Below are 27,906 nucleotides of genomic sequence, written 5' to 3'. Positions count from 1 at the left end.
AAGAAAGGGAAAGAACTAAGTTGCCCTTTCCTTTCTCCTGCTCACTGGGCTTCTGCAGGTAACGCCTGTTTGGTTGCTGGTGAAGCAACATTTACCCCTGCCTGGCTTCTTTTTTGACTTCTATTTCACATTCAGTCAAAACAAAAAGGGAAAATAGTAACCAGTGCAGGTGTGAAGGAAGAAAAAACCTGCAGCTTCTGTAATACTTATTTACTGCATGATGTTACGGTGTCTAGTGCCCCGGACTAAATGCTAATCCCTGAGCTACTGCTTAGGTTTCCAGAGCCACTCAGCCACGAACGTGAACACAGCTTCAGTTCAGTGAGGAACACCCAAACCATCACCCTGGCACAGCCTGAGAGACAGAGATGGCAAGAAATCACAAAGCTCAAATTCAAAAACTCCTGGTTTATTTATTTATTTTTTTAAGTCAGCTCCAGACTAAATGAAATAAGGAAAAAACAAAAACTGAATCAAACCACAATTTTCAACATTAAAGCCCAAAAGAGCAGGTGGGTGGATGATTCACACGTTAAATCTTTATTGAATAAAAAATTACAAGGAACTAAAATGTATTTTTTTTTTCCAAAGGTTAGAGTTATAATACCACCTGCACAACTCAAAGGCTCTGCAGACATCTGATTAAAGCTATTCAATAAGCTTTTTTTTTTTTTTTTCCAGCACCATAACCGAACAAGTGTAGCAGCAAACATGCTAACGTTTTTTTTTCCCTTTGCAAAACGAGGATGGAAAAAAGTGCTTAAGCAGCTGCTGCAACCTTTGAGCCTAGGAGGAAGTTCCAAAGCCCCACGGAGCTCCAGCTGCAGCTCAGCAGGCTCAGAGAGCTAGGGGGTTGTGATCTCACCAGCAATGTGATGCAGCTGATTTAAATTGATTTAAAACAGGTCTACAGAGCCAAACAGGACAGAAGGAAGACACTGGATTTCTTTACAGCATGTTACAAGCTGAGCCTGACAAAGCAACCTACTAGGAGCTCTGTGCACCACAGATTCAAGCCTCTAACAGTGTGTCAGAGAGTCAGGATGGGATTTTCTAGACGCTGGCATCAAGCTCTCCATCTCCACCAGCACTAAGAAAAGGAGAGGGGCTGCTATGAAGCTGCTCAGCTCCAGGGAACTACATTCAGATAACGTGTTGGGCTGGTGTTCTTTCCTGCACGAACAGAGTATGTAGCCTTACAACACGGTGGGTTTGTCTGGAATACTTTTTTTAAATAAAAAAAGGCAACATTTGGCAATAGACTAAACAGAAATGAAGTCTTTCCCAGCCTCCTCTAAGTGCTAAGACTTCAGGCTTAATGATGACAGCCAAGCACAATGCACTGGCTCACAGAGTTACTGCTCTTTCTCAGACACTCCAACAGCTGCTGTTGACTGGTGACAGATAGATTGCAGCAGGTATTTCTGTAGCTTGCAGAACTGCTGCTCTTGATATTTTCCCGGGAAACAGAAACCAAAAAAAAAAAAAAAAAGCAGGATTGAAATCTCATTCAGATGAAATCAAGTGTGAAGAGCAGACTTTTGAATGCCACAGATCCTCAAAATTACTTCAGTGACATTAACTTCAATTTAAATTGAGGGAAAGTAAAGAGAAATATCAATTATAAAAAAATAAAAGGAATCTATTCATGGAAAAGAAAACCTTTAAAAGAACTGTTCAGTGTTGAATTCAGTCACGAGCAAACTGCATAAAAACACTTGTGAATGTTTGAATGTTTTGTAGGCATTGTTATCATATGTACCATCAGATGGAGACTTGAACATGCACCACAGAAAAAAACAAAGCTTTATGCTAAAATATTATTAAGACAAAGCGAAAGTGCTCACCTCAATTTATCACAGAAAATGTTGTCCACATTCCAGAGAAAAAATCCCATTAAAAATACAGTTAAAGATGTATAGCCTAGACCTCTAAGCCATGGGTATACCCTAGAGAGAGAGAGGAAAAAAATGTAGTATTAAGTTCAAGATGCTTTAAAGGCAGCTTGTAACATACATAAATATTATTACATACAAGTAAAGTGATTAATTTAGGAAGATACCTTTCCCAAAAGGAAAAAATATATTAAATTCTAATTTTATCTATTTAACTATTGTATTTTACCTCCTCTGCTTCTCATGAATTAGCATTCTCTAGGATTGGTCTTTCAGAGGCTTTACTTCTCCATTACTAGTTGTTCTGCTAAGTGGGAAAGCTGAAGTTGTCTAAAAGGTATCTGTCAGTCCTATGTACAATCTTCTAGTTAAAAATTAACCACGTTACAAATTAGGACTCTCCCAAGAGAAGAGGCTCATTTACGATGCAGGATATATCTCTAGGAGGGGACTCATTCAAATAAGGTCTTTCAGAATGGCTGTAGTCTTTTGTGAGTGAAGACCACCACGATCAACAACTAACCAAATAAATGCTTTTAGAGAACAATAATTTCATATCGAATTTTATCATTAGCTGTCCTTGGCAATGGAAAAATGATAACTGCATTTTAAGAAAAATTAGTCCTATTGAGGATCTAAAAACCATCCTGAAGACTGAGCTACAAAAAAGAGCATCATTAATAAGTTCACCCTCACTACCTGCATTCAGGCTGGACCATGGAACTGCCAACTTCCTACACGAAGCTGCTGGCATTTGCTCCTTTCCCACTAGCAAATCCAAAACAAAGCCCAATTCCAACCCCAAGAAGCTGCCATGAAACACCCTTCAAGCGTTTTTTAACCCTTATAAACGCACAGCGTAGATATTTTGGTTAAAATGCATTCCTGAGTTGCTTCTCCTCCACTGTGCTGTGCAAGGATTTATTTCAGAGCTGTGAGCACTGGCGACTGCCATGTCCAAATGGAACGAGCCAGATACAAGTTACACACGTTAACAACAAACCAATATAATAATCAGCAAAATCATAATTTATTTAGTCTAATAAATGCACGGAGCTCTGCATGGTGCATGGCAGAGAGCACTGTGATACTCCCAACTCAGTGCTCTAGAGACACAAGGAAGCCCAGGACATGAAAGAGCACTAAATGGTATGTTATACACGCTGGTAATTAGGTAATTATAGCTAGAATTGTTCAGGGAATTAATGAGGGGGTTCTGTGAGGGAATATGAGAGAGGCTGGCATCATTCATTAACAGGGAACTCGCTTTGTGAACAAAGAGCAACATTTGCCAAGTCATAATCTTGGGAAGGAAGAGGATCCAAGAAAGAGACAAAAAGCTGGGGGAAACAGGCAGGAATGACAACAAGTGGCAAGGATGAGAGGAGGGAAGAGCCTGCTAGGAATTACATTCTGCCCTTCGAGGTATTAATGCTGAGCTCAGGGTGACTTCCAAGCCTGTACTAAAAAAGACGAGTGGTAAAAAGTTAACGCATATTAAGGAAATAAAACAGAAAAGCAGAAGTTATGTATGAGTTAAAGCAGGCTTGGACAAGTGCTAGAGCTACGAACAGGAAGAGAGAAATGCATTTCAGCAATGCAGAAGTAAATCTAAAAGTATACTCAGGGCTGGCTTGAAGAAGAGAAAGGGCACCAGCAGGTCAGCACAGCTTCCCTACCGGGACATCTTTCCCCATCCCAACCTTCTAACCACAATTTGCAGCAGTACAGCTTATGGAGAGTGATGTTTCAATGAAGTGATCTAACTAATTAACAAAATATATCCTCAAACCTCTAAAATTGAAGGGGAAAAAAACAGGTAGAACTTCATAGACTTTACTGGAAGAAAACAAGTGATGATACCTTGGGAGGATGGTGGTGTTATTGATAGTGACAGGAAGCAACAAATTTTTGCAGAAATAATGCAAAAAAGTGGAATTTGCAGAGCTGGAGAAAGAGCAGGCCCAAGGGCTTGTATACACTAAAATAAAGAAATTCAATCTAAATGGCCAAAGCTACAAGAACAGAATTAGAACTCCTTAAACTTGATTCAACTTCGCTCCCCTTGGAAGTAATTTAAGGCAATACCCCTTTAGATCTCTAGGTTAGGATTAAAATTTCCATGTTTATGGGTTTGAAAAGTTTCTTTAAATGGGTTATGGTTCTACAGCTGCAAGCAAATGCAATCAGCTCTAAGTTTTTCTTGCTCAATAGCAGCCTGTGAACATTTATGCTTGGCTTGTGGCGATTTCTTGGGGGAAAGTCAAACTAAATTAACTGAAATTGCGATTGAAAGGTGATTCAATGAATCCACTTTAAGTTCACACCTTTTGTTGCATTCCTCCTTGTGTTCCTGAACAGTCCCGTGTATAACTCAAAGGTTAACAAAAGGCAGATTTAGCCTGAAGACACCGTAGAAAGAAATCAGCGACTTCCAAAGGCAAGCCCCAAATCCATAAAAAAACCAACTCTTCACAGGGGAGAGACAGAGCCCCTGAGAGCTGAAGGAATATATTTATCCCAGTACTGATTCAACTCCTTTTTCTTCAGTTTTATACACCAACTCTGTGCTCTGAAGCCTCTCAATGTGTCCCAATACTCAATTCCTTTTGTACGGTGTATCTGTGACTAAAATTTCCATTACATATACCTAATTTTACTTATTCAAAACTGTAGCAAAAACTATCATTTAATTTTTTTGTTTTTTATCTTTTACATTTGAATTTTAGATACTTGAGATGGAACGAGGAAAGGAAAACACATACTAATGGCTCAGCTCTGCAGAGCTCAGCTCTTACCTGCCTCCAAGAATCAAAAGTCGAGTTTGGACACTTGCAAGGTCTCACATTTTATCCAGCTCTGTGAGGACAAAACCTCTGTCCCCCTTGAAGTCCCAGGCTGACCACAAGTGCAGAGATAGCAACTTTGCTTAATGATAACCCCCTGGCTTCAAGAAAATTTGGGGAGGTGAGGCAGTTCCTTTTAACCAAGGAGAGCACGTGAGCTAGCATCATGTACCCAGTTAAAGAAAGTTCGCCACTGCTCATTTCTCTTGTTAAACCCACAAAAAAAGACACAAATGTTAAGTAATATCTTATAATGGGTTAATAATAATATAGAATGATACTTACCATAATACTATATAAACAGACCGTAGAACTATAATGGAAACTAGTGTCCCATACATGATCTGCAAATAAAAACAGAGACAAAATTCAGCAGTGGTAGTCAAGAGACTTTATCAAACGCTACAGGAATAACATTTTTTGCAGACTGGTTTTTATTTCTTAGCCTCAAAAAAATAACACCCCTGCTATATTCCTATCCATGGCTTTCACAGAAGTTTCAAATAAAAATACAATTATAACCACGCTGTTTATGCGATCACGAGAAAAGTCAGTGTAAAACCACAGCTACGTTCCTTTGAATCAGAAAGCAAACGCTAGATGGCACTCGGTAAACATCCTGCAATCAAACTGCTAAGTAAATCCTATTATTTCTTCTCTATCTGTACATTTCAACCCTGGGATGCATAAACACCAGCTGAAAACACTTTTAAAAGTTATTAATCAAATATTAAGTGAAGGAAGTGTATTTTTTTTTCCTGAAAGCAAACACTGCATTCTGCCCACACCGAGCACCAGCATGGAAGAGCCTTTGCAGGAAGCATTTAAATTGACTACTCCGCATTGCTGGGATTCAATCTAAGCACACAGCGAGGAGGCTGCGTGCTCCGAAAAGCTCCACGAGCAGAAGCTGGCTCACTGTAGGCTCCATGAAGCTGAATGCAACAGCCTGGCTTATAGAAAAGGTCGAGGTAATTATTTATTTTCTGCCTCATGATCTTTAAATCACTCTCCGTTTGTTTTCTGGCAAGCTTTGGATGCACCCAACACCATCTCCAAGACACACAGACTAAAGATGAGCATCGTGCCTGACTGATGAAGGGATGAGGATTATCTGACACCAACACCATCGCTTCACTGCCCATCCTTTTTATTCTCTAAGCCTTCTTCCTGCCAAAAAGCAGCTTGTTCCGAGCAGCCCTGCCCTGCTCTTTGCCCCTCTCCAGTGACCCACGAGGGCCTTGCTGTTTTTCGCTTTGCTCGTTCCCTGACCTTCCTGATCTCAGTTTTGCTTTTAGTGAGCTTCCACCTAACTCTGCCTTGTTTTTACATGACCCAGAAGAATGAGGAACCTTTGCTGTGTATTTTCAAACGCTGAAGCTCGCAGAGTACTGGATTGCAAACCAGGGTCCTTACCACGTTGTATCAACTTCCTAATCCCTTTCTTTTAGATGATATTGTCTTCAAGGCAAGGAACACCTCCTGCTCTGCTGTAACCAGGGCATTATTGCCCTGCAAGCACATGCATGCAAGTCATTTGACACAAAACAGGTTCCTGTGAAAGAAAACCTACCTTCCAGCAAGTCCGTAAAGGCAAATTTCCGAATTTGTTTTCGCTCTAAAGGACGAGGTTAGCAGCGCACACCGCGTTATCAGCGCGTATATAAGGAACCTGACAGATAAGGGAGCCTTTCTGTTTGGCAACAGGTAAAAGTCAGCTCCAGTATTGACTATGTAAAGTCGCTCAGCACAGCAGCTCTTTATTTGCATTCAGCGAGAGAGCAAATAACTTCAGTAACCGAACCGCTGCTGCTCTGTGTTCTGTTCGAGAGCGAAACAAAGCAAAAATTATTTGAAAGGCTAATTAGTCCTGGCTTGTACTTTACACAAAAACTGTCAACTCATTCCAGTTCCCTTGCCTGGGGTACGGCACAGAAATTAGAAAAAAAATCCTGCTCAACATGGAGAGAGTATCGAGTGCTGAGCAGTCCCAGGTGAAGCTGGAAAGGGGACGTGGTGCTGGGGCTGCTCATGGGCTCAGTGTTTCACCAATTCCTCAGCATTGGGGGAGTTCTCCCTAAAAAGACACCTCCATATGACAAATACAGATTTAAAATTATGAGTTAAATGCCATTTTACTCTATCAGTCTCATTTAAAAGAGCCTGGTGTGCTTTCCTAATCAAATCCGGTAATTTATTCTAAGAGAGGGAAGGAAAGAAGGAAGAATCTCACAGAAAGGCTCCTCAGTTCAACCTCATTTCCTCCCTGTTCTCTTCTCACCTGCATTTTCCATTGCTGTAACATTCCTCTGCAGCACAGACACAGAAAAAACGTACTCACGAAGTGAGAGACTGCTATCGTACTGGTTTAGAGCATGACCATGCTCAAGCTTTTATCATTTCACTCATTTGCTCTCAGCTTCTTTGTACGAGGAGCTAAACAGCGCCAGATTATGTCTAGAGTAATGCAGCCCAAAGCCCAGGTAAAACACTGGCTAAAAATGTGATTTTTTTGCAGCTGCTAAAAGCAGAGAAAAGCAAAAGCTAGGAAAAGCTTTTTTTTTTTTTTTTTTTCAGAGCCACTGGCTCGGTATCTCCTAGCGGAGTTGCTTAATGGCTTGTAAAAGAGGTCAGGCTGAAGTGTTAATGGAAGGAGTGGAGGGGAAAGAAAGAAAAGAAAAAAAAAAAAGGGAACCTTGCAGTGACTGAAGAAAAACTTGCCCAGAGTTGACACTTCCATTTCTTGCCGTTTCCGCTCCCCCACGCAAATAGGTTGTTAGCAGGAAAACACATCCGTGTTTAAAAGCCTGTGAAAGGCTGGAACAACAAACCGTTCTGCTCTGCGTGCTCCAATCCCCCGTGCACCGGAGGCAGACATCGAGGAGGTGATGCTGTGACAGTCTCCCTAAGCTGCTCCTCACCAGACGCCTGTAAACGGAGCTACGTAACCTCATTCATGCTTTGGGGAGCAGCGTTTTATTTGTATTCCTTTACCACCCATCGGGTTTACTAGTTTAGCCACGCCAAAAATGCATCAGGCATCATCTGTCCACCCAAAGAAAGGTAAAGTAGCAAATAAAACACAAAACGTCTCCCTTATTGAAGTCTGCTCAAGTTTTTCAATTCCTTTAGTCCCCTTTGTTGTTGTTCTTTAACTAATAAATTACTTCAGTGACACATGAAAACCCAAGCATCAAGTGCCTGCTACTTCCCCTTCCATTTCTTCTGATTCTGCCCACTCTTTGTTAATAAAGCCAATTCATTAGCCTCAAATATGAGTGCACACTTTGGGAACCACATAGATTTTAGTTTCCTGATGGCCACTACTTCTCTACCAATATACAAACCATCTATCAAGAAATAGCTATCTTTTTACTTGAAGATGAAAGCTGTATTTGAATTTTACAACCAAGAACACAGACTTCTACACGTCCTTTCCTAGGAAAGAAGTCTGAGCAGAGGTAAAAAAGGCAGGGATAGCCTCAGAATAACACGACTCTGCACAGTGTTATGGCTGTTCAGCACTACGCGCTGCCCTGACAGCTCATACCTGAGCTCATCCAGATTCACCTGCCTTGGTCTTGTTTGGATGCATGCACGTGATGGCCAAGTGACATCCAAGTCCCTGCAGCTGCACGGTGCTCTGCAGCTTTCCAGAGCTTCTAGGACACGGTCTGCAGCTGGAAATTTTTTTTTTTTGTTCCTCTTCAATGACTTGTAGCACTGGTCCTTTGCAGAGCCTGAACGTCTTTCCACATTCCCTAAGCTATTGTGCAGGTAGAGGTAAGAGCCAGAGCGAAAGCAGTAATGGCTTTTTGGAAGCAAGGCTGTGTAACCAAAATTTCACTCAAATTTTCCACCTGGTCTTCAGCAGGGCAGTGTCGAAGTATAAAAAGCTCTGGGGTGAAGCCATGTCCTGAAAAAACACAGTTTTTAACAGACTCTTTGACACCCTGGGAATGCAGAAAGAAAGCACCAAGTTCCACTAAGAGGCACAATGGGTTAAGCCAAAACAGGAGGGACTCTGGAAAGCTGCAGGACACTGAGTGCTGCCCACAGATATTCCCCAGAACAGGGAGTCCTGCAAGTTTCAGGGGGTCCTGTACGTTTGAACAAGCTGTGCTCTGCCACAACATATTTTTCATGCAGCTTCAGGCTCCCAAGTGCACTTCAAAATACAGGTTTTGTTCTACCCCAAGTCCTCCCGCTGCCTTCTTTTAATTTGTACGATTAAAACACCACTAAGGTCAATTTCACTCATTTAGGCAAATGAAATACCTTTTCCTCCAACACTCGCTCTCTCCCTCTTACCTAAAGTCACCTTAACTGGTAAATCTGATCTGAATTGTTGCAGAGAATTCACTGGCCATGTTATTATGCTGTCATCAGCAAATGCATTCCTCCTGTTTGTCATTCCTCCCGTTTGTCCCGTTAGTCCTCCAGGTCTCTCACTTCTCTCTTTATCCTCCTCTGGACTTTGTATCTTCACAACTTTCATCAGGAGGCGAGTCTTTTTCCAGCTACGTGTCACTAAATAAAAACACTTCTACTACTAATCCCGAGGAAGTCCAGACTGAGACTGCCTTTCATCATCTCCCGCAGTCATGTTCCCTTAGTCACTCCCTTACCTGATTTGCAATTTCATCCCACTCTACTTTTCCAGCTTGCTTAGTTTCTCATGGGAGAACACATCAACACTTCTGTCACGTCTATACAAAAGATGTTTTTTTTTTTTAAACTGCATTTCTTAACGTAGAGAAAGCAGCCAGCAGAAAAAGCTAGCAGGTTAACCTGAACATTTTGTCTATTTTTCTAATTACCTTCTAATTATCCCTGTTTAAATCTTCCTTCAAACTCTTGCAGCAGATGACTATGCAAATGAAAAAGATTTTTAGATGGATTTCATTATTTCTATAACTTGGCCCATCAGCTAAATGAGGTTTTTGACCATATAGGCAGCATATGGTATGTAGCAGGTAAATAAATCCAGATGGAAAACCACACTTTGCAGATGACAGCTTTCTAGGCCATGTCATATTAGAAGGAAGGCCACCTGTAAGACATGACTCTAAAAATTTAACTCTCCAGGTTGTTTCTTCTACTTGCAGGACAGCAGCCAATCTTCCCCCACCCCTTTCCTCCTATAAGCGCAAATATACACGTGGTAAACAGGGATGAGAAACTAATCTGATTTAAGACTAATTCTGGAAAGCTTTAACCTGTTCAGTTCCCCAGTAAAATTCTCATCAGAGAGTAGATTTGTGTGCTAGAAGGAAAAAAAAGGGAGAGGCCACAGCTGTTTTCCTTGACAATCGTGCTGGCTTGAGAATGATTGGGTCCTCTGTCTGTTTAGCACTATGGAAATTAGGTAAGAACAGTGCTTTAGCCCCAGAGATTTTGACAAAAGCAAGCTGATACAAGCTTGTAAAGACCAGTGCAATCTTTTGTTTGATTAATTGATGAAACTGAAAAAAAAAAAGATCAGTTGTCTGGCAGACAAGTGTTTTCTTCTAACAATGTGCAGTGTCCAACTGACCAAAATGTGCATCTCCTTCCTCCTAAGGGTCTCGGTGCTTCACCTTACAGACCTGCAACATCTGAATGGAGAAAGAGAAGCTGGTCTCTGTTGCCACTGTGCCATGAATAATAAACTGAAATCCCCTTCATGCCTTGCTGGCAATATGCAATTGCTGAGACCAAGATGGGAAGGAAAGTGGAAAGCAATCCACTGAGAAGTAAGGCTTGGATCCTGGCTACAAAATGTAATAGGATCCTTTTCCATTCTTGTTGCTCACCTTTTGGGGAAAAAACACGCTGTAACAATGGAGAATATAACTGTCCAGGTAATTATTCCCCTTTTTGCAAGGCTGACAATGAGGACAATCACAAACACCTAGCGGAATCAAGTGCTGTTTTATGTCCTAATGCTGCTTTCCAATACAGCCAGGGACTGAGACCACGAGTTAAAACTGTGATTTCATGAACGTATTTAACCTTACTTCAAGTCTGTGCAATCCATTTGGTTGGAAAACACTTACTGAAATTATATAGAGGACAAATATTAAGAGAAATAACCTTGCTTAGCTGTGCAGAGAAATGTTTCCTCCGGATTTACAACACATTTGGCAAAGGGTAGGAAAAAGTAAGCGCAGTACTTGGACATTTGATATTTGGCCATAATTGTATGTTCTCCATAAAAATCAATTTAGAAAGAGTTGTTGTAATAAGTCCAGCACTTTTATGGGCCTCAATCTGTCCTACATTGCCTTCTTATGTATAAATTACAACAAGGAATTCATATTCGGAACCTAAAAGAAACCAGATGCAAAATATTAATGGTCTGTGGCAATGGGTTAAAGTTTCCCTATTTCTCTCTTTCCAGAGAAGTCATAATATTTAGCTTCTTAATATCTGGCACATCAAACAATACCTATACGAATGCCTCAAACAGGGAAGCTGCGATCTACTTTTGCAATAACAACAGGTTGAGTAGATGAATTAAAGAAATACAGTCCAACGTAGGTAGAAAATTCTGCCATTATTACCCAAAATATTTTAAATCACTTCAATCAAAACCAGTTACAACTAGCTCAAGAAAAGCATCAGAAAATGCCTTTTTCACCTTGGCTAACATCTTCCTGCCAAAAATGTAAGCAGGGGGCGGGTGGGTGGAATTTAATAAATATGATCAAAAACCCTGCAAGTTTCTCTTTTTATCTAGAGGTAGAGTCTCAATTCCTGTTTCTAGGAGAGATTGTTCGGAGCAGTTGTGAATTTATTTTATTCATCATCGGTTTACTAATCCAACAGCCAGAAACATGCATCATTTTTATGACCGCTGATGCAGCAGGCACGTTTTGACAGGCGATGGCACTACCAATTGCAGAAAATGAGGCTTTAAAGCTCTGTCCTGCGAAGAGCTGAGCTTTTGCTTGGCAATTTTTCAGCTGTTATCCCTAATCAAAAAGTCGTAAAAGAAGGAAAGCTACTCGTGGCATAGATAAGCAAGCATGACTTCTAACCTCCTGTGAGCAGGCAAGTGGTACAAATCCTATTCCCACTGGCAGCGGATGCACATTAATACTGTTGGACAGCGTTGCTACTAAAAAAACCTGTACTAAACATGCCATTAATCCTCTATGGCCATAACAACAAGCCTGCCACATAACCCTGTAAGTCATTTTCCATTTAAATTCAGCTTGGATTTATAAAAAGTAAAATTAAGTAGTTAAAAAAAAATGTTTTATGTATAAAAAGGGAGAGAAGAACATGGGGTTAAGTTGCCCAAGCCATGTTATGATGTCAGGTCATAGCTTCACAGCAGCCACTAATGTAATAAAACACACAAGGGCTCATTAAGGCCTCCCTCTCGTTACACTTGTCACTGATGAAAAAAACCTAGACTATTAGGTCAAATACTAAACCACCACAGAAACCATTCCAGTTTTTCAGGTCACCAAGTAACAGGATGGCGATGTGACAGAGAGCAGTACTGCTTAAAGAAAAAGCGAAAGACAAATGGGGTTTGCCTTCTCTTCTTCCTTCCAGCTACAGCATCCTATAAAGCACTCTGCTAAACCAGCACAGTTTAAACAAAACTTCTCCAGAGCAACACTCACCTGGTGGAATACAGGCTCTTTCAAATTTAAATAAACCTGCAAAGATTAGAAAGAGAGAAATAATTTGCAATGGAGAACAATCATAACGTCATTAATTTAAATATTGCCGAGGCTTGTTCTGTCAGAATAAAGACACAAGCACCTATCCATATAATGTTAAACTTGATTAAACAGTTGCAGTTTCCTTTGGCAAAACCTGAGGGCTCTTCAACAGATTTTAACTGTGGAATTATTTAAAATTCAGAAGCACAAATAGCAATATCAACAGCTAAGAGCTCCTCATTTAACAGAGTTGCAACACAACATGAACAATTACAATGCAGAAATTACCAGACACATTCTTGATATGCATTGCAAGAAGAAAGTGTACCCTGCTAAGATTTGCTATTATTAATGTTTTTGATGATAACATTTCAATTCATTTTACCAAAAGCTAGTAGTTAAGATGCATAACATGCATGTTAGGCATAACGTGCCATAGGTATAAAAAATAAACTTTAGGAGGCACAGGAAAGATGAGACTTAAAGGCAGAAGACCTCTAATGCTACATAATAAGAAATGTTTATTGATAAAAATAATGAAAGATGTTCCAACTGTGGCTGATGGCCAGTACAAAACTAATTTTGTTCACACAGGCAGCATGCTGCCTTGAGAAAGGGAACTACATGTAAGTTAGCTATGACACAGTTTAAACTCTTCTAATTTTTTAAACTGATAGGTTCCTTTCTTATTCTGCCTGGTGTTTGAAAAAACAGTCAATATACAGGACCGCATCACAGCTCCCTTTTTGCATCCTGTTGAGCAGGATTATTTTCATTTCTGTCGACAAGTTAAGGTGAAGCCCAGAGGGAGAAGACAGCTTGTCCAGGGTCTCATAACATGTCACAGCCGGAGGCACAGCCGGAGGACACTCTTTTCTTCACATTCATAGCAACTGCATTACTGTGTTTCTTTCTTCTTCATTTATCCTGTATAGTGCTTTACATCGAAAAATTTCAGGTTTCTCAAGCCAGCACATCGTTTTCCCACCCCAAAAAAACAATTTCTCCTTGACTGGAACTGTGTAGACTCAGGACTGCCTGTGCAATGTTCCATCACTGGCAAGAAACTGTCAATACACGGGTGAAAATGCCAAATTAGAAAAGTTACTTACTATGCTGACTACGAAGCTGTATGTTATTAACAAGAAAAGCAGTGGATAATTGACTGTGTTCTTGTACTTGAAACATTCATACCTGGAACAGAACATAAAGGAGAGTGATAACATTCATCACTTAGCACGTAAAGGCTGTGTTTTTCAAGGTGTATTATCACAGAATTTGTGAGAAAATTGATCTAAATGAGTCTCAGGCCCTTCAAGGAATTGTAGCTGCTCCAATAAAGATGTCATTTTAATATGAAAACCCCACAGTTCTAATAAACGTTTTTCAAGAAGTCTATTGCAAAAATAAAAACCAATAAGCTTATGCATATAAAAAAAACCTAAGCCAGTCAGTGGAAAGAAACTGGTAAGCAGAAGCATTTTTCAAAGGTGCTTAAGGGGTGCTAATGGATGACAAATTAGAAACAAGTTCAAAATGCAATACAGCTGCCAAAAAACATGACATCTGTGAGGAAAGTCAGTGTGGGAAAGGGACTGCCTTACAAAACAGCAAACTCTGGAGATCTGGTACAATTCAGGCTGTTTATAGCTTTACCACAGCCACAGCGCAGTGAACTTACTGGGTCAGGTACTGGAGGAAGTGGGAAGTAAAAACAGCTTATCGCTGCTAGTATTAATTAAAATTAGCTTCATTATCTCTGTGCTGCACTTCAGGTCTAACTGTGCTGGAATTACCAGACACATCCCAAAATCACAGGGCGGTGGAGGTTGGAAGGGGCCTCTGGAGGTGACCAGGGCCAACCCCAGGTGGGTTGTGACTATGTCCAGAAGGGACTCGTGAGGTGGGAGACCTCTCCCAGAGCTCTGTCACCCTCACAGTGAAGTCTTTTCTCGCTTTCAGCTGGAACTTCTTGTGTTTTAGCTCGTTCTCGTTGCCTCTTGGCCAAAAGAGTCTGGCCACATCCTCTTAACGCCCTCCCTTCAGATATTTATACACCACGCTGAGATCTCCTCTCAGCCTTCTCTTCTCCAGGCTGAACAGGCCCAGCTCTCACAGCCTCTCCTCACATGAGGGATGCTCCAGTCCCCTAATTGTCTTTGTAGCTCTGTGCTGGGCTCTCCCCAGTATGCCCAGCTCTGTCTTGTACTGGGGAGCCCAGTGCTGGACCCAGCACTCCACAAAAACAAAGTTTTTCTCACAGTGTTGAGTAGAAGAGGAGGATCACCTCCCTTGGCCTGCTACCAACACTACTACTGATGGCTTCTTGGCCACAAGAGCACATTAATGCCTTGTGGTTAATTCGCTGTCCACCACGACTCCAGATCCTCCTCCACAGAGCTGCTCTTTAGACCATAACTTCATCAGAAAAGAAAAAAAGTGAAGAAAACAAGCAACAATCTCACTCTGTGCTTCCCAAAGTCACCACATCATTAGGGCTGGAGGAAGATGTCTGTATAGCTACGAGTGACATCTGACTACTATTAGCTCCTAAGAAACAGACATCATCAGGGATGAATAAAAGGAAAAAAAGATGTGCAGGAATATCTGGAGAAAATCATCAGGACAGCACATTGCAAAATGGATGGCCTAAGTAATTGCAGAGCTCGAGAACCACTAGGACTGCATGATGTATGAGGGCATGTCCTGGGCAGAACCACCCCACCACCTACCTTCAAGAAAACCATAATGATTATTAAAGGCCTCCCAAGCTAAACATGAGCCTAAACATGAGCTCATTCTTCAGAGCATTTTAATTACTACCAAACAAACACACGTAGAATCTTATTAGGGCTAGAAATACACTAACAGGCTGCAGTGCTTTTGAAGATGATAGAGTAACTGCTGCACAAAATGAGCATGATTATTTTTTCAAATCGTTTTTTAAAGCCTCTTCTCATCCTTTCCCCGATCACATTCAAATCAGACAAAAAATGCAAAGGCAATTTCAAGGAGATGGGGAGCTACGATGGAAATATTTCCACTAACAGAGGCATTATTATTCCGGTCCTGAGCTTGCACAAATCATCCTAACAGATGAATCACAAACGGATGGTAATTTCCACAGATGGAGGTTCAGTCCTGTAGCATCCCATCTCCACTGCAAGCTACCAGTAATCTTCACCAAAGATGCTCCAATTTGTAACAGCTGAATATTTGATCATATGTTCAAAAGCAAAATGACAATTATTTTCTGTCTTGAACGGGTTGTTTTTTTTTTTTAATCATTTGGACTTTCCAAGTGACAGAACAAATTGTGTTAAAGCCAGGCCTTGCAGCAACAGGTAAAAAAAAAGATAACTTACTGTACCTTTACAGTCACCAAACACTACATTGTTCCTGAAATTAAATGGTAGAACACATCTTGGCACAGCATTAAGTAGTGATGCATGTTCTGAGACACTCTCCACATGCACTCAACTCTTCAGAAAATCTTTTAATTTTTCAGATGAGCGGAGAGCAGGTTTAACCAGAAATCTGAAATTTGCATTTGGCGTCAGACTACATCACAGAACCATAGCTAAAATACCAATCAATTACCACATTGATAATTTTGTAGGCATTACTGAAGTGATTTTATTATGTCAGCTGTTTATCCACCAAGTAACACTAAGCTCTGGTTGTATACAACACAGCTCTTTAATGAGAGGGTTTTCTGTTGTTTTTGTTTATTTGTTTTACTGCTAAACAAACAGTGGTAAAACATCTCTAAATTAGCAAAAACTAGGACTAAAGCCAGCCTGGTGCTCTAATGGCCAAGTCACAAAGCTGTGCTGCTGGCAAAACTGAGATCTCATTGAAATGAACAGAAGCTTCAGTGTCAGCCTCACTACACACTACATTGGGCTACACATATTCTATAAAACCAAAGTTAGTATTTCAAAAATATTCAGAAAAAAAACATTTAACAAGTACTTACAGGCAGTAGACAAACACACAACAACTGTATATCATTGGCAGCTCATCCAACAGCTACAAAAAGCAGAGACATCAAAACATGAAAACTACTTTTAACTGACACACTTGTGAAAGTTAATTAAGGAGAGAAGTCTTAAGAAAACAGGAGTTTAAGTCACTTGGATATCCACTTTCTTGATTATACTTTCAGGACATGGCAGCGTCAAATCCCATTCAGCTACTGAAATTTTGCTGCTTTAACAAGCTTATTACAATGAATTTTTTGAATATTATGTTTGATAAAAGCTATGCCTTTAAAGAATCACGCCATTTTCACTGTTCATACCTCTTTAAGCATTTATAATAATTAGTTTTTAAAAGTCAATTTGAATATGACCACACCATTTACAGCCTGCTCAATGCAACCAGTCACATTTTCTTGCTTCTATACAAGCTTCACACAAAGAAACTCTTTACAATATCTTTTTTCCATAACGTAAAAGAGAACTTTAACCCTTTTAGGAAGCACCTTGTAATGTGCTTGAATGTTTACTTCCTGATTTTGGACATTTCTTACACGGATGAGTGAAGACCCGCTGCTTGTGATTTCTAATACATCCAGCAAATGTTGATGCCGAGACACTTTGAATTGTTACTCCCCCCCATGATCGCCTCTTTTCCAAGACAATCAAGAACCGGATGCAAAGAGATTTTGATCTCGTTCCTCCATCCTGCTGGAAGTTGTTGATGGCCATGTTTGTACAGCAACTTCTTTCCCAGCACTGGTAAAGGGTGCTTAACGAGTTCACAGTCATGTTTTTCTGACTAATGAGACAAATTAAGAGCAATACCAGCTTACGAAAACCCTCTTACAGAGCCAGCCTGATTCTGTCCCAGTTGGCAGCACTGGTCTGCACAGGCAAAAACCTCTGTTTAGTTTTGAGCATTCACACTGAGGAAAAAAAAAGTGAGCTACAGAAGCAGAGAGATGAATTATTCCAAGCTTGAACTATTAGCTTTTCTCAAATTTGGTCCCAAACTTCAGGAAATATTTCACAATGCAGCTAAACAGATCTAATGACCAGCTGCCACTGCAGGACAGGGCTTAATTCTTCACCCACACCCTGGCTGCTTCTCCTGAGCTAGCGGTCCCGCTTGTCTGACCCACAGCGAGCCATTTCCAACAGGTGACCCAGCACACATCTAACCTTGCAGAAAAAAAAAAAAAAAAAAAAAGAGGTTTAAATCCATGAATTTGTGTGTTATATTGTCAGGGGCTGCAATAGGTAGCACGAAAAAGTATCAGGGAGACAAACGGCAGATGAGGCTGTCAGGCATGTTTGGTGGCGCTTTGCCATCAGATTAGTTCATCTGTGCTGTGCTGCCTTAGAGAGGAAAAACAAGCAGGGGATGAATTCGGCTTTATACTAATAATTATTATTTAGAAATTGAGCAATGTTCTTACTGAGCCCGACAGGAATTAGCTGCAGGATTAATTCATGCGTCTCTTGAAGAGCGGGAGTGATTTATAGTCTCAAATCAGAAAGAGAAGGCAAAAAATACGAAATATAGTAAATATTTTCAAATTTAGACAGCTGTGCACACACTGCATATACTGACAGCTTCTTGGGGACTTTACATTAACAGCAAAAAGAGTCTTAACAAATCCTAGCTAAAATTTGCTTGCGGAATACAATGGCTTCTGTAGCAAAAGGAATTCATCCCTCCAGAAACCCTGTCAACAGGATGTCTGAGACATGTATAGGAGGAAATTTGGTGTGCTGATTTAGCTGGTTAAATAAGCATTTTGGATCCCTCGAGCCACAATCAAGTAATACTCCCATCAAAATAAAACTAGATTAAAAAAGGTGATAAATTCAGAAAAAATGTTCCCAGCAACTGCTTTTAAGAACAGAAGCTTTCGCATTTCTCCTAATTAAGCTATCTGCACGCTGAACACTTACAGTATTAAGACTGAAGCAAATGTCAAGAAACTCTCTTCAAACAGCTATCAATGCTGACTTTGAATCATAACGAGACAACGTGAGTGAAAAAAGGATTATTTACTGGTTGAAATATTTCCTCCGAGGTGATTCATCAGTCAGCAATCAGTGTTACGGGCCACAGATCTAGCTTGGCTGCCAAAATAATGTGTGCGCTTTCTCTATCTCACACGAAGCCTTTTACTCCAGTGGGAAAAAAAATGATGTAAAAGCTTGCTGCTCCCCTCTCCTCTGCTTCTGTTTGCCCTTAAAATACCACAGATCTCAGCAGCTGTGGTTGTTCTGAAGCAACACTGCAACTGTGTGGTGAGCAGCACCAGTCATCTGGATTAAAAAAAAATCCTCTAAACATAGGAAAAAAAAGGTGTTTTAAGTCTGGGTTATTTTAATGATCCAGGGTTCAGTGTGGCTTTGCTCACCTGCATCAGTGCAAGAGAGAGGATGTGCCCAATGCTCTCTGAGATGCCCTGGGGTCTCCAGTACAACCGTTCAAGACTGGTGGATGTGATGTGGGGCCTAAGGGACCTGCAGCTTTGTGGGATGGCAGCTGGAGGCCAGGCAGAATACTCCTGTGGTCTCAAATGGCACTGAACACACCTCTCTTTAGGAAAATTTAGGAAAACTGATATTATTCAAGCAAAGACTGCCTGGAGAATGCCTCAGCCCAGCTGCCAGGTTCCCTGAACTCCACTGACTATGGTAGGAACACAGATTCCTGGCACGTGTTTGTCTATGAAGGCTTCTTCATTTTGAACCGAATGCCACTTCTTCCTTTTGTTGATACAAGGCTGAATTTCCTTCATCTTCTGAGCCCGAAAACAGGACAAGATACTTCGTGTCCTTTAGGAAACCCGATAATACCAGAAACAAATTCCTACATGATTCCAGGACAAGTTCCTGTGATTTATTGCTGAATATCTTCTGCTTGAGAGCAGGAGAGAAAAGGAGACTCAACTACTCCTAATCAGAAGATACTGACCTCAGTATCTGTGCTCCAGGTAGATCTAGATCAACACAAAATGTAAGAGAAAAAAATGAGATGAAAAAAAGCCTAACAATAGTCTGTGCTGCTTGCTGTCAAACCACAGCTGCAGGAATTTTGAAGTAACAGCGTGACTAAGAAGATAACTGTGATTTCCCAAAGGATAAAGTGTTGTCTGCTAAAGTACGCAATAGATTAGAGCTTTATTTTAGGAATCCATACAAGTGCATATTTCTCTACATCTATTGGTGAAAAATATCTAATGAAATGAAACCATGCGAGTTTTCTGCTAAGAGCAGGAGTTGTACAGATGATATTTGAGGTAATTAACTCCTGTTACACAGGTTTCATCTAGACCAGAAATGGCAATATGACTATAAAGTGAGATACACCACGATTTACAGCGATTTAGCAGTACTCACCTGCATTTCATACTTCAGGGTCATGTGGAAGCACCAAGATCCCAATCCCACGGCTGAAAACAAACCAAGACCGTGGTTATAACACAAGTCTACGTAGAAAAATTTCAGGTGAATTAAACTAAAAACAAAATTTACCAAAAAAAATTAACCATCGGCATCCCACCTCCAGAAAACAAATCCAATTTTCCTTGGCTGCCTGCTTTATACTTGTCACCAGTGATATACTTGGATTTTGGGGGGAAGGGGAAGGTTTCCCTGTCTCCTACAAACTAGAATGATCTCAGTTGAGAGTAGGAGTGGAGGGAACTAAGAATGAATGGAGTATTTTTATTCTACCTCCTTTTTTTAGTACATTAAGATTTATTTGCCTCAAACCTTCTCTAATGGAAAGCATCGCTCATACACAGTAGTCCTGAAAGTCTGTGATATTTCTGCTTTTTGTACAGCTTTAAAATGTACATTTTACAAGCAGCTTTTGGTCAGTGATAGAGGCAGAACCGAATTGTTACTAGAGCTCAGAGAATCAGAAATTCTGCATACACAAAAGCCATGCAGTATGGTTTCATTTTGTGAAATGAGATCACCATTTCCAAGCTTTCTTCTCAGAAACTCAACCTTCTATATGCTGCATTTTATCTGAAGTACGTTCAACTCTGAATTTATCCTGAAATTAATTTATGAGATGTATACTTCACCTATAGAGAGTTGTTTTTTTCAGTTAGACAAAGACAGTATGTTTTGAAAGTTAGATTTCATTATTTAGAGCAAAGCTGGTTGAGTATTTAATGTATCCTTCATTACTTTGAAATGTGAACAATTAAACACACTCATTAGGCAGTAGCTCGTTTCTATTTTTGCAGGAGTAAGTACATTAACTTGATGTCTTCTCTTCCTTCAAGAAATTAGGCTTTACCTCGGACTAATTTCAGCAAAAAGCCGAGCATTTCCCACTCAGTCCTTGATGGCTGGGCAGTGCTGCTGTGCTCTGAGATGTTTCTTTAGATGATTTTAGACGATGACTGTGATTATACACACTCAACCAACTTATTTAAAAAAGCACGTACCATATAAAATATTTCCAAACAATAAGCAATGTCTGTTTTCACCTTCATTAAGGTTTTAATGAGAAATTCTCCTAGCTCTATTCCTAGGTAAACACAACAGATGACGACCATTATTCACTCTGAAGAAAAACCACATTAAGATCATCATTAAAACAGCACCACCCATTACATTACCCTGGCTGTCACTGTGATTTCAATATCTTCATGATATAAACCCTTGCAATTTTTAACAACTATAATGCTCAAATATGGACAAAATCATTGCAACTCACAGAAGCTGCGATTCGTTTTAAATTAACAAAACATCTCGTTAGGTTTCTTTTGTTTCTGTTGTCACTTTTTAATGCTATTGGGGATATAAATCTCAACAAGCTGTTGCTGAGCACACTCCTCCCCTTCCTGCTACATGATTAGCAGCAGTTATTTCTGGCTTGTTTTTCCTCTCCAGTCTTTGTAAAAATCAAGAACGCTGCAGATATTAAGTGTTTCAGGTCATTAATCCCGGGACTACAAATAATCTCTAGAAATTGTTGATCAAGAAACTGCTGTGTCTGTGTCCTGATCACACCAAGTTCCTTCTTCTTTCTGAAAGTTTGCTATGCACTGGAGAGCTACGCATAAAATAGTTATCTAAAACAAAGAAAAGTTTAAAGGGAACCATCACAAGGCCATCCTTAAAATAAAAACCTTTACTGGAAATGGCTGTAATTCTGCTCGCAGCAGTCTTGATGGAGCATTAAGAACATCTCCTCCAACCCTGCTGGAACTGGGCACAGCAGCATCTTTACGGAGAGATGGTTTAAATGATGCCTAAAGAACGAAATGTGGTTCTTCACTTACCCATTTATACCTGCTTACTGCAGAATAACGTAAAAAGGCTAAAGTTGAACGAGCTAAGAGCCAAATTTCTGATTTTCTACCTTTGGCTTATCTGCTGGCTTAACACAGAACTGTGAAGAGCTTCATGAATCTGGTCAAAATTTTAAAAAATAAAAAGGGAAACGCATTAAGAGAGGATGAACCACACTGTAGCATTGAAGTAGGTGATGCTCTGCCTCACTGACACTACCATGCAACTTCCAAGCTTCAGCAGAAGGCAAATAATGTCTTAAACCACACACACTGTGCTGAGTTGCTGTTTCGTGGCTCAGTGTATCCGAGTTCAGTGCTGAAACTTTTCAAAAAGGGAAAAGAGGAAACACCTATAACATGCCAAGTGTTGCAAGGAAATCTGCACTTCCTCTGATACGCTCAGAACACATCACCTCTATCTTCCAGGCTTAAAGCAAGCTTACAAGGGGCTTGACCTGTATTTCTCTCCAATAAATAGTGGTTTATTGCTTAAGCCTGGGTGTCTTTGTGTGCAGCTTCTACGTGCAGATCTACCGGAATGCAGCTATCTGCAGACAGACTTTTTATCACATAATAACTTCAGGATCAAGGCATTTCCAGGGAGCGTTGGCTTCACAAAACCACTGCTGCCTTGAGATGTTCTACCAGCTTTGTAGTTTTCACAATACAAGTGCTCACGATCACAGCAATTCCAGTGGTTTTCAACATAAGCAGCTTCCCCATATAGTTTCTGACAAGCTGAGCAACAGATTTTATCCTTATCTTGTAAGCAGAAGTTACCATTTTTCTCTCCTTTTATTTCCTTTTGGAAAGGAGCTCAACCCACTAAAAACTTCCTAGCAATTGGGAAGTTTAACACCATTTGAAGCAACACCGTTTATGACAAAGAGGTCACTGATGAACCACTCCAGTTATGAGGGATACATGTAAATAAATGCATATGTATTTTACTGTGCTCAAAACACCGAGATTTCAAGGCAATATCCATACTAGAAATACTTATGCCTGAGATCCAACTCCAGATACACACCAAGTAAACTCTCAGGATTTGAATCTGAGAGTGACCTTAATAAATCTGAAGTTTTCAATCGTTTGAGGAAGAATTAGAGGTGTCTTAATTAACTGCCATTCATTTTTGATATAAGACTGTCCATCAGCATTCAGAATTATTCAATCACAAGCCTACGCTTTTATAGAAAAATCAGTTTGTTAGGATTTCATAGATGTGAATTTAAGCTGTACAGGTCCTACACTAAACATTATTAAGGGCAGGGTGGATGTTAAGGGCAGGCTCCAGATATAAACACATTTATTTTGGTATCTACACGTGTACTAGATATCAAAACTACACAGAGCTGACTGAATCTGGAGCTGAATCCCAAATACAGTTTCTTAAAATAATGGAGCTGAACTGAAGAGGAGCAACATGCTGCACCATGAACAGCCAAGGAATGAAACAAGAAGAAAAAGCAGAGTTCAATGAATTATTTTTATTGAATTATTTTGTTTTCTACACTTAAAAATCATTTCCCCTTCACTGCCTGAGAGACAGGAGTGACCCTGAGCAGCTCCCAGGCACCATCCAGCAGCCAGAGGAGCTCTGACAGTGAATTTGTACACGGTCACCTCATCTGGGAGGCTAAAATGAACAGACACGGGGCTGTTCCACGCTGCTTGGCTTCAGCACTCAGGAATGTCCCCAAGCACGTCTGATTTACAAACACTGACATGGCCCGTGCACCTCCTCTTTGGCTCTTAGGTAACAATAAGGGAATTAATTTCGGGTGAAGGACTTCTAACAACTCATCTTGCAGATAGAGAATTTCAATGGAAATAAAGTTCAGAAATAAATACAAATATATTTAAATTAAGACCCTCGTAGAATATAAACCATTTGGGAACCACAAAGGTGGAACCTGCTAAAATGCCACAGCACCAAAATCCCAAACATCTGCACATGCTTTGAGGCAGCAACAGTCTGATTTGTCCTACCTGCTTTGCGAGATGCAAAATGCTAAAGGAATTGCTTAAGATTATTCTTAGTAATTTTAGCTTGGTTATTTTCTACAGTTCTCCAAAGCTTAAAAATCTGATCCAGCTTGTGCTGAGTTCACTGACAATATGCCCTTTGAGCTGAAGTGCAGCAGAAACGAGGGCTGGGAACAGCGTGCTGGATCTCAAAGAACTTGCTGAAAAGCACAACTCAGCCTTGGCACCAGCACGAACAAGGAATTCATTTAAATAGTTACTTAGAAATCCCCCTTCTTGTCCTGCCAGTTTGGGATCTTAGCACGTACGTGAAACAAACAGTGCCCTCCTAATTCAATAGGCACTCGGTTCAAAGAGGAAAATTGTAGGGTATGAAGTGAAGCACTGAGCACAGCGTGCTAAGACACAAAGGAGCTGACAATCAGCTAAATGTCTGGATGCATCCAAATGAAACAGCTGATTTGGATCACAACAATGTCTAGAAACAACACGTCTTATGTTCTCAAACGCCAACAGATGGAACTGCAGCGGCCGCTTTGACAGCTGCCTCAACTTCTTGTAAAATTCTCAGTAATCAAAGTTGTTAAAACCTAACTAAAGTGTCCACCTCCATCTTCGTAGCAGAATCGTGGAAGATTTTCTGCTTTAACAGAACAACCCACAGGCGTTATTAGCTAGTTAGCAGTTCTACCCTGTGGTCTTTTAACGAAGCCTGAAGTGAAATCAGCAGTTTTGTGCTAAATTCACTGTTCCTTTATGGATTCAGTCTATTTCTTTGTAAGAAATTACTTACACAGAGGGAAATCTGCTAAATGAAATTGTTGTAAGGAAAAGGTATTCTCTTGCAGTTTCTCACAAAAATATATTTCTGTACGCTTGCCCTCTCTTCTCACTCATTCACATGCAGAGAATGCTAACGGTCTTGGCACGTTTCAACTATATTTAAAATTCTATTTAGCTACTCATTTGCTGCTTTATTCGATAGTAGAACACATGTTAAGAGGCTTGTGATTCCAAAGCATCCTTATCCTGTTCCTGTTTTTCCACTGAAAAATGATAAAGCTGCCTACATTCCTTTACATTTTTTTAACTGCTGTGAAACACTCCACTGAAGCAGAGACAAAACAGGAGAGAAACTTTTTGAAGACTGACCTGCAACGTTAGGTCCAAATACAAGAAATGAAAGTCAAGCTATTATCATTACAGACAGAAGCCAAAGGCTTCTGCCCAGCTAAAGAGGAGCAGAGCTCAGCTGGAGCTCAGGACTGCCTAGCAGCACTGCTACCAAGTCTGGATGCTGAGCTCCCCTTCCCAAAAACGAAGAACAGTACAAAAAAAATGTTTAAAAAATTATCATAAACAAAGACTTCTTTTAAACAGTCACGTTAAATGGTACACCAGAAGCCCATTGAGGGCTGGAAATCCTTCTGGCAGTCTTGGTGTGACATCCTGATGTTCTGTTCAAATACTGGCATATTTTACCCATCACAAAGCATTACTGGTGGAGGCAGCCACTATTTATAGTAAATACTGAGACTGAAATGCAGTTGTTTTTTTTCCATTTTTCTGTTTAAAAAAATGGTAGTATAGGATACTTTGGTTCAAGAATAAGGGAAAAGTCAACTTCAGCAAGTGCTTAGTTTCATTCTGTCTTTTAAGAAGGAAACTTTGACCCTCAGAAACTCCTTCTACCAAACTATTTTATACTGGGACAAAAATGAATAACCATAAAACGCCTACAAATGGCTACTTGGAAAGCGGTCAGAAACTTCCACGGCTGTACATTGCTGCTGCTTTTCTTTATTATTATTTTTTTTATTATCAAAGCTGAGCTGGGTCTCCAAGAAATTGAAAAAAACCCTGAAGTTGTACCTAGCGTATGTTACAGCTTCATTGGCACCAAGAGTATGTTTAGCATATGGGTATCTGCTTTTCAGCAGTGTTTTATCAAAATACATGGTTATGCCAGTCGTAGAAGTAACATTTACAGTAAACCAGTCTCTCACCACTGAGAAGACTGAAGGAGATTGCTCCCCCAAAGACGGGAGCTACAGCAAACACAGAAATCCCGTGAAACACAAATTCTGTGAAATCCACTTCTCAAGACCAACTGCCAAGTCTGAATCATCTTAAAACACCTCCTTTCCGCATAAGGAACATGTTTTTTAAGTTATATGAGTGAGATTCTAAAGGGAGACGTTTCTTTTCTGTATTTTGCCATTATAGGAAGCAGTTCACAATGTCAGGTTGTTCTTCCATCCCTGCAAAGCTTTCTAAATACGATGGCAGTCAGGTTGTTGGGTGGTATGTGCCAAAGAACTGAACGCAAATTCCAACTCATGAAAGAATGCCTCTCCAATTCCTTTAAGATCTTTCCCATTTGTTGTATTACTTTCCCATAGAAGTGTTAAAACCCACACTAATACAGCATTAAACTGTTTGAGAGCAGGACCACATACCCTCTGTAAACCATCAGAGAGCACAGATGCCAGAAACGGATCACTTTAAAACCTCATGAAGTTATTTAGTGAACTCTAACTTCACGCCTCTCCAACAAATGCCACTTCCCTGTTAACACAAACCTCAATTTTATTAAACAGTTAAAGTTTACCACACGCAGTATTTGGATTCTAGTACTCGGTTTATTCACATTTGGATACTGTTCATTGCACATTTGGGCTCTCTTTAGAATGAAAAAGCAAATTAAGTGTTACACATACCTGTAAGACACAAATAGGCAGCTAAATACCGTTTTTCAAGGCCATCTTTATAGGTCTGAATCGCACCATAGATTGGAGGTAGAATGAAAATCAGGTTACTCACTGTGTTCCCTGTAGGACAGAAACAAAAAGCAGAGGTTTAGAACTGGGTACTGGGCATTTTAAATAAGCACAGCTACGTTCATTCATTAAAGGCTGCTTCTACAGTTCCCATCCAGAACGCTGCCCCTTTTTGAAACTGTCTTCTGCTTTCATATGTAACACGTGGTTAAATTTTGGTACAACGTGGTTAACTATTTGAAGGCTAAATGGTTCTCTTTTGTCCTTTTACACATGTTTGGAGAGCAATAAAAAAATAAATTAAGTGGAAAGATTGGCTTAGATGGTGGTAGGGTTACCTGATTGAACGGCACATGAATTAAAACCCAACTCCTTAAGGATATAAAAGCCCCAAATACAGTTTTCAGTGGTTTTCCTTCCCTTAGCTCTCTCCTCCACACCACCTTCAAGATGCTTTAAGGTCACAAAGTGACTCGTTCCTCAACAAAAGCTGTTCGGTCTTCCCAGAGCACGCAGAACAAACCTGAGGTGGAGCTGCATCACAGATCACAATGCAAGATCAAGGACTGCAAGAGGGCACGATAAGGACCAGCAAAAAGCAGCACCTAATGCTCAGCATGGCAGGCAAGTGCCAAAGCTTATCAAGAGCTCCAATACCAGAGGGTAGGATGATGCTTCCAACACTGGGAAAGACGAAGAAACCTTTCTTTCCTCTTGTTTTCTCATTTCAAGACCACTCTTCCACTCTGACAGGTTTTCAAACTGTCGAGGCCATCGCAAAAGCGCAATGAAATGGTAAGAAATGTAAGTGAGGCAAAAGGAAATGTAAATTTTGCAGCAGAAGGGGTGCAGATTCAGCTTCTGAGCCCAATCACAAATTTAATTTCAAGAATTAAGACTTTGTAACAGGAATGAGACGAATGAGACAAACTTGGGCAAGAGCTGGTATAGAAAAAGGCAGAACGCCGTTTACATCAATTAAGCTGCAAATTTTCACATGCCATCAGTTAAATAGATACAGTTAAAATTTTAACTGATTTCCAAATATCTCCATGACAAGCATGATGCATGAGGATACGGAGAGGCCAAGAACAATTATTTCTGCCTTTTGTGTTTGGCAGAAACTCCTGGAAGCATGTCACTATGTGAAACACAGAATGAGAGTGAGCAGACCACGTCTGAGCACATCCAAGCACCTGCTCTTCAGATCTACCCTCCAAGATCCATACCAGAGAGAAGTGGTAACTGCCAGACTACGATCATAAAACGCCACGGTATTACAGCACCTCTGGGAACAGAAATCCCTATTTTACAGGTTTACAGAAAATTTAACCCCTGGCAGAAGTGGTTATTTCAGGACCCATGGTAAGAAGCGCACCCAGTCAGCCTTAATAAGTTAGCTTTGTAGAGCCAACAAATTAAATCCAAATCTCAGTTTGAGACGCTCTTCTTGAC

At 40.3% G+C, this 27,906-nt stretch overlaps 1 protein-coding gene across 2 annotated transcripts in view; it reads right to left on the bottom strand.

Annotated features, from left to right (window-relative positions):
- ACER3 (alkaline ceramidase 3) overlaps window positions 1-27,906 on the bottom strand; it is a 52,699-nt gene that overhangs the window by 8,572 nt on the left and 16,221 nt on the right. For both annotated transcript variants that reach the window (XM_084535327.1, XM_084535328.1), the window contains exons 2-8: window positions 26,392-26,502; window positions 19,767-19,819; window positions 16,382-16,434; window positions 13,515-13,596; window positions 12,361-12,396; window positions 5,027-5,085; window positions 1,848-1,949 (exon numbers count right to left, since the gene is read on the bottom strand). In XM_084535327.1, coding sequence (XP_084391453.1) covers window positions 1,848-1,949; window positions 5,027-5,085; window positions 12,361-12,396; window positions 13,515-13,596; window positions 16,382-16,434; window positions 19,767-19,819; window positions 26,392-26,502 — 496 coding nt within the window. The remainder of the gene's footprint in view (window positions 1-1,847; window positions 1,950-5,026; window positions 5,086-12,360; window positions 12,397-13,514; window positions 13,597-16,381; window positions 16,435-19,766; window positions 19,820-26,391; window positions 26,503-27,906) is intronic.

Source organism: Aythya ferina (assembly GCF_964211825.1).
Source record: "Aythya ferina genome assembly, chromosome: 1".
NCBI classification, from domain to species: Eukaryota; Metazoa; Chordata; class Aves; order Anseriformes; family Anatidae; genus Aythya; species Aythya ferina.
The sequence above is the reverse complement of the archived record's forward strand: the minus strand, read 5'-3'. Positions and strand labels throughout refer to the sequence as shown.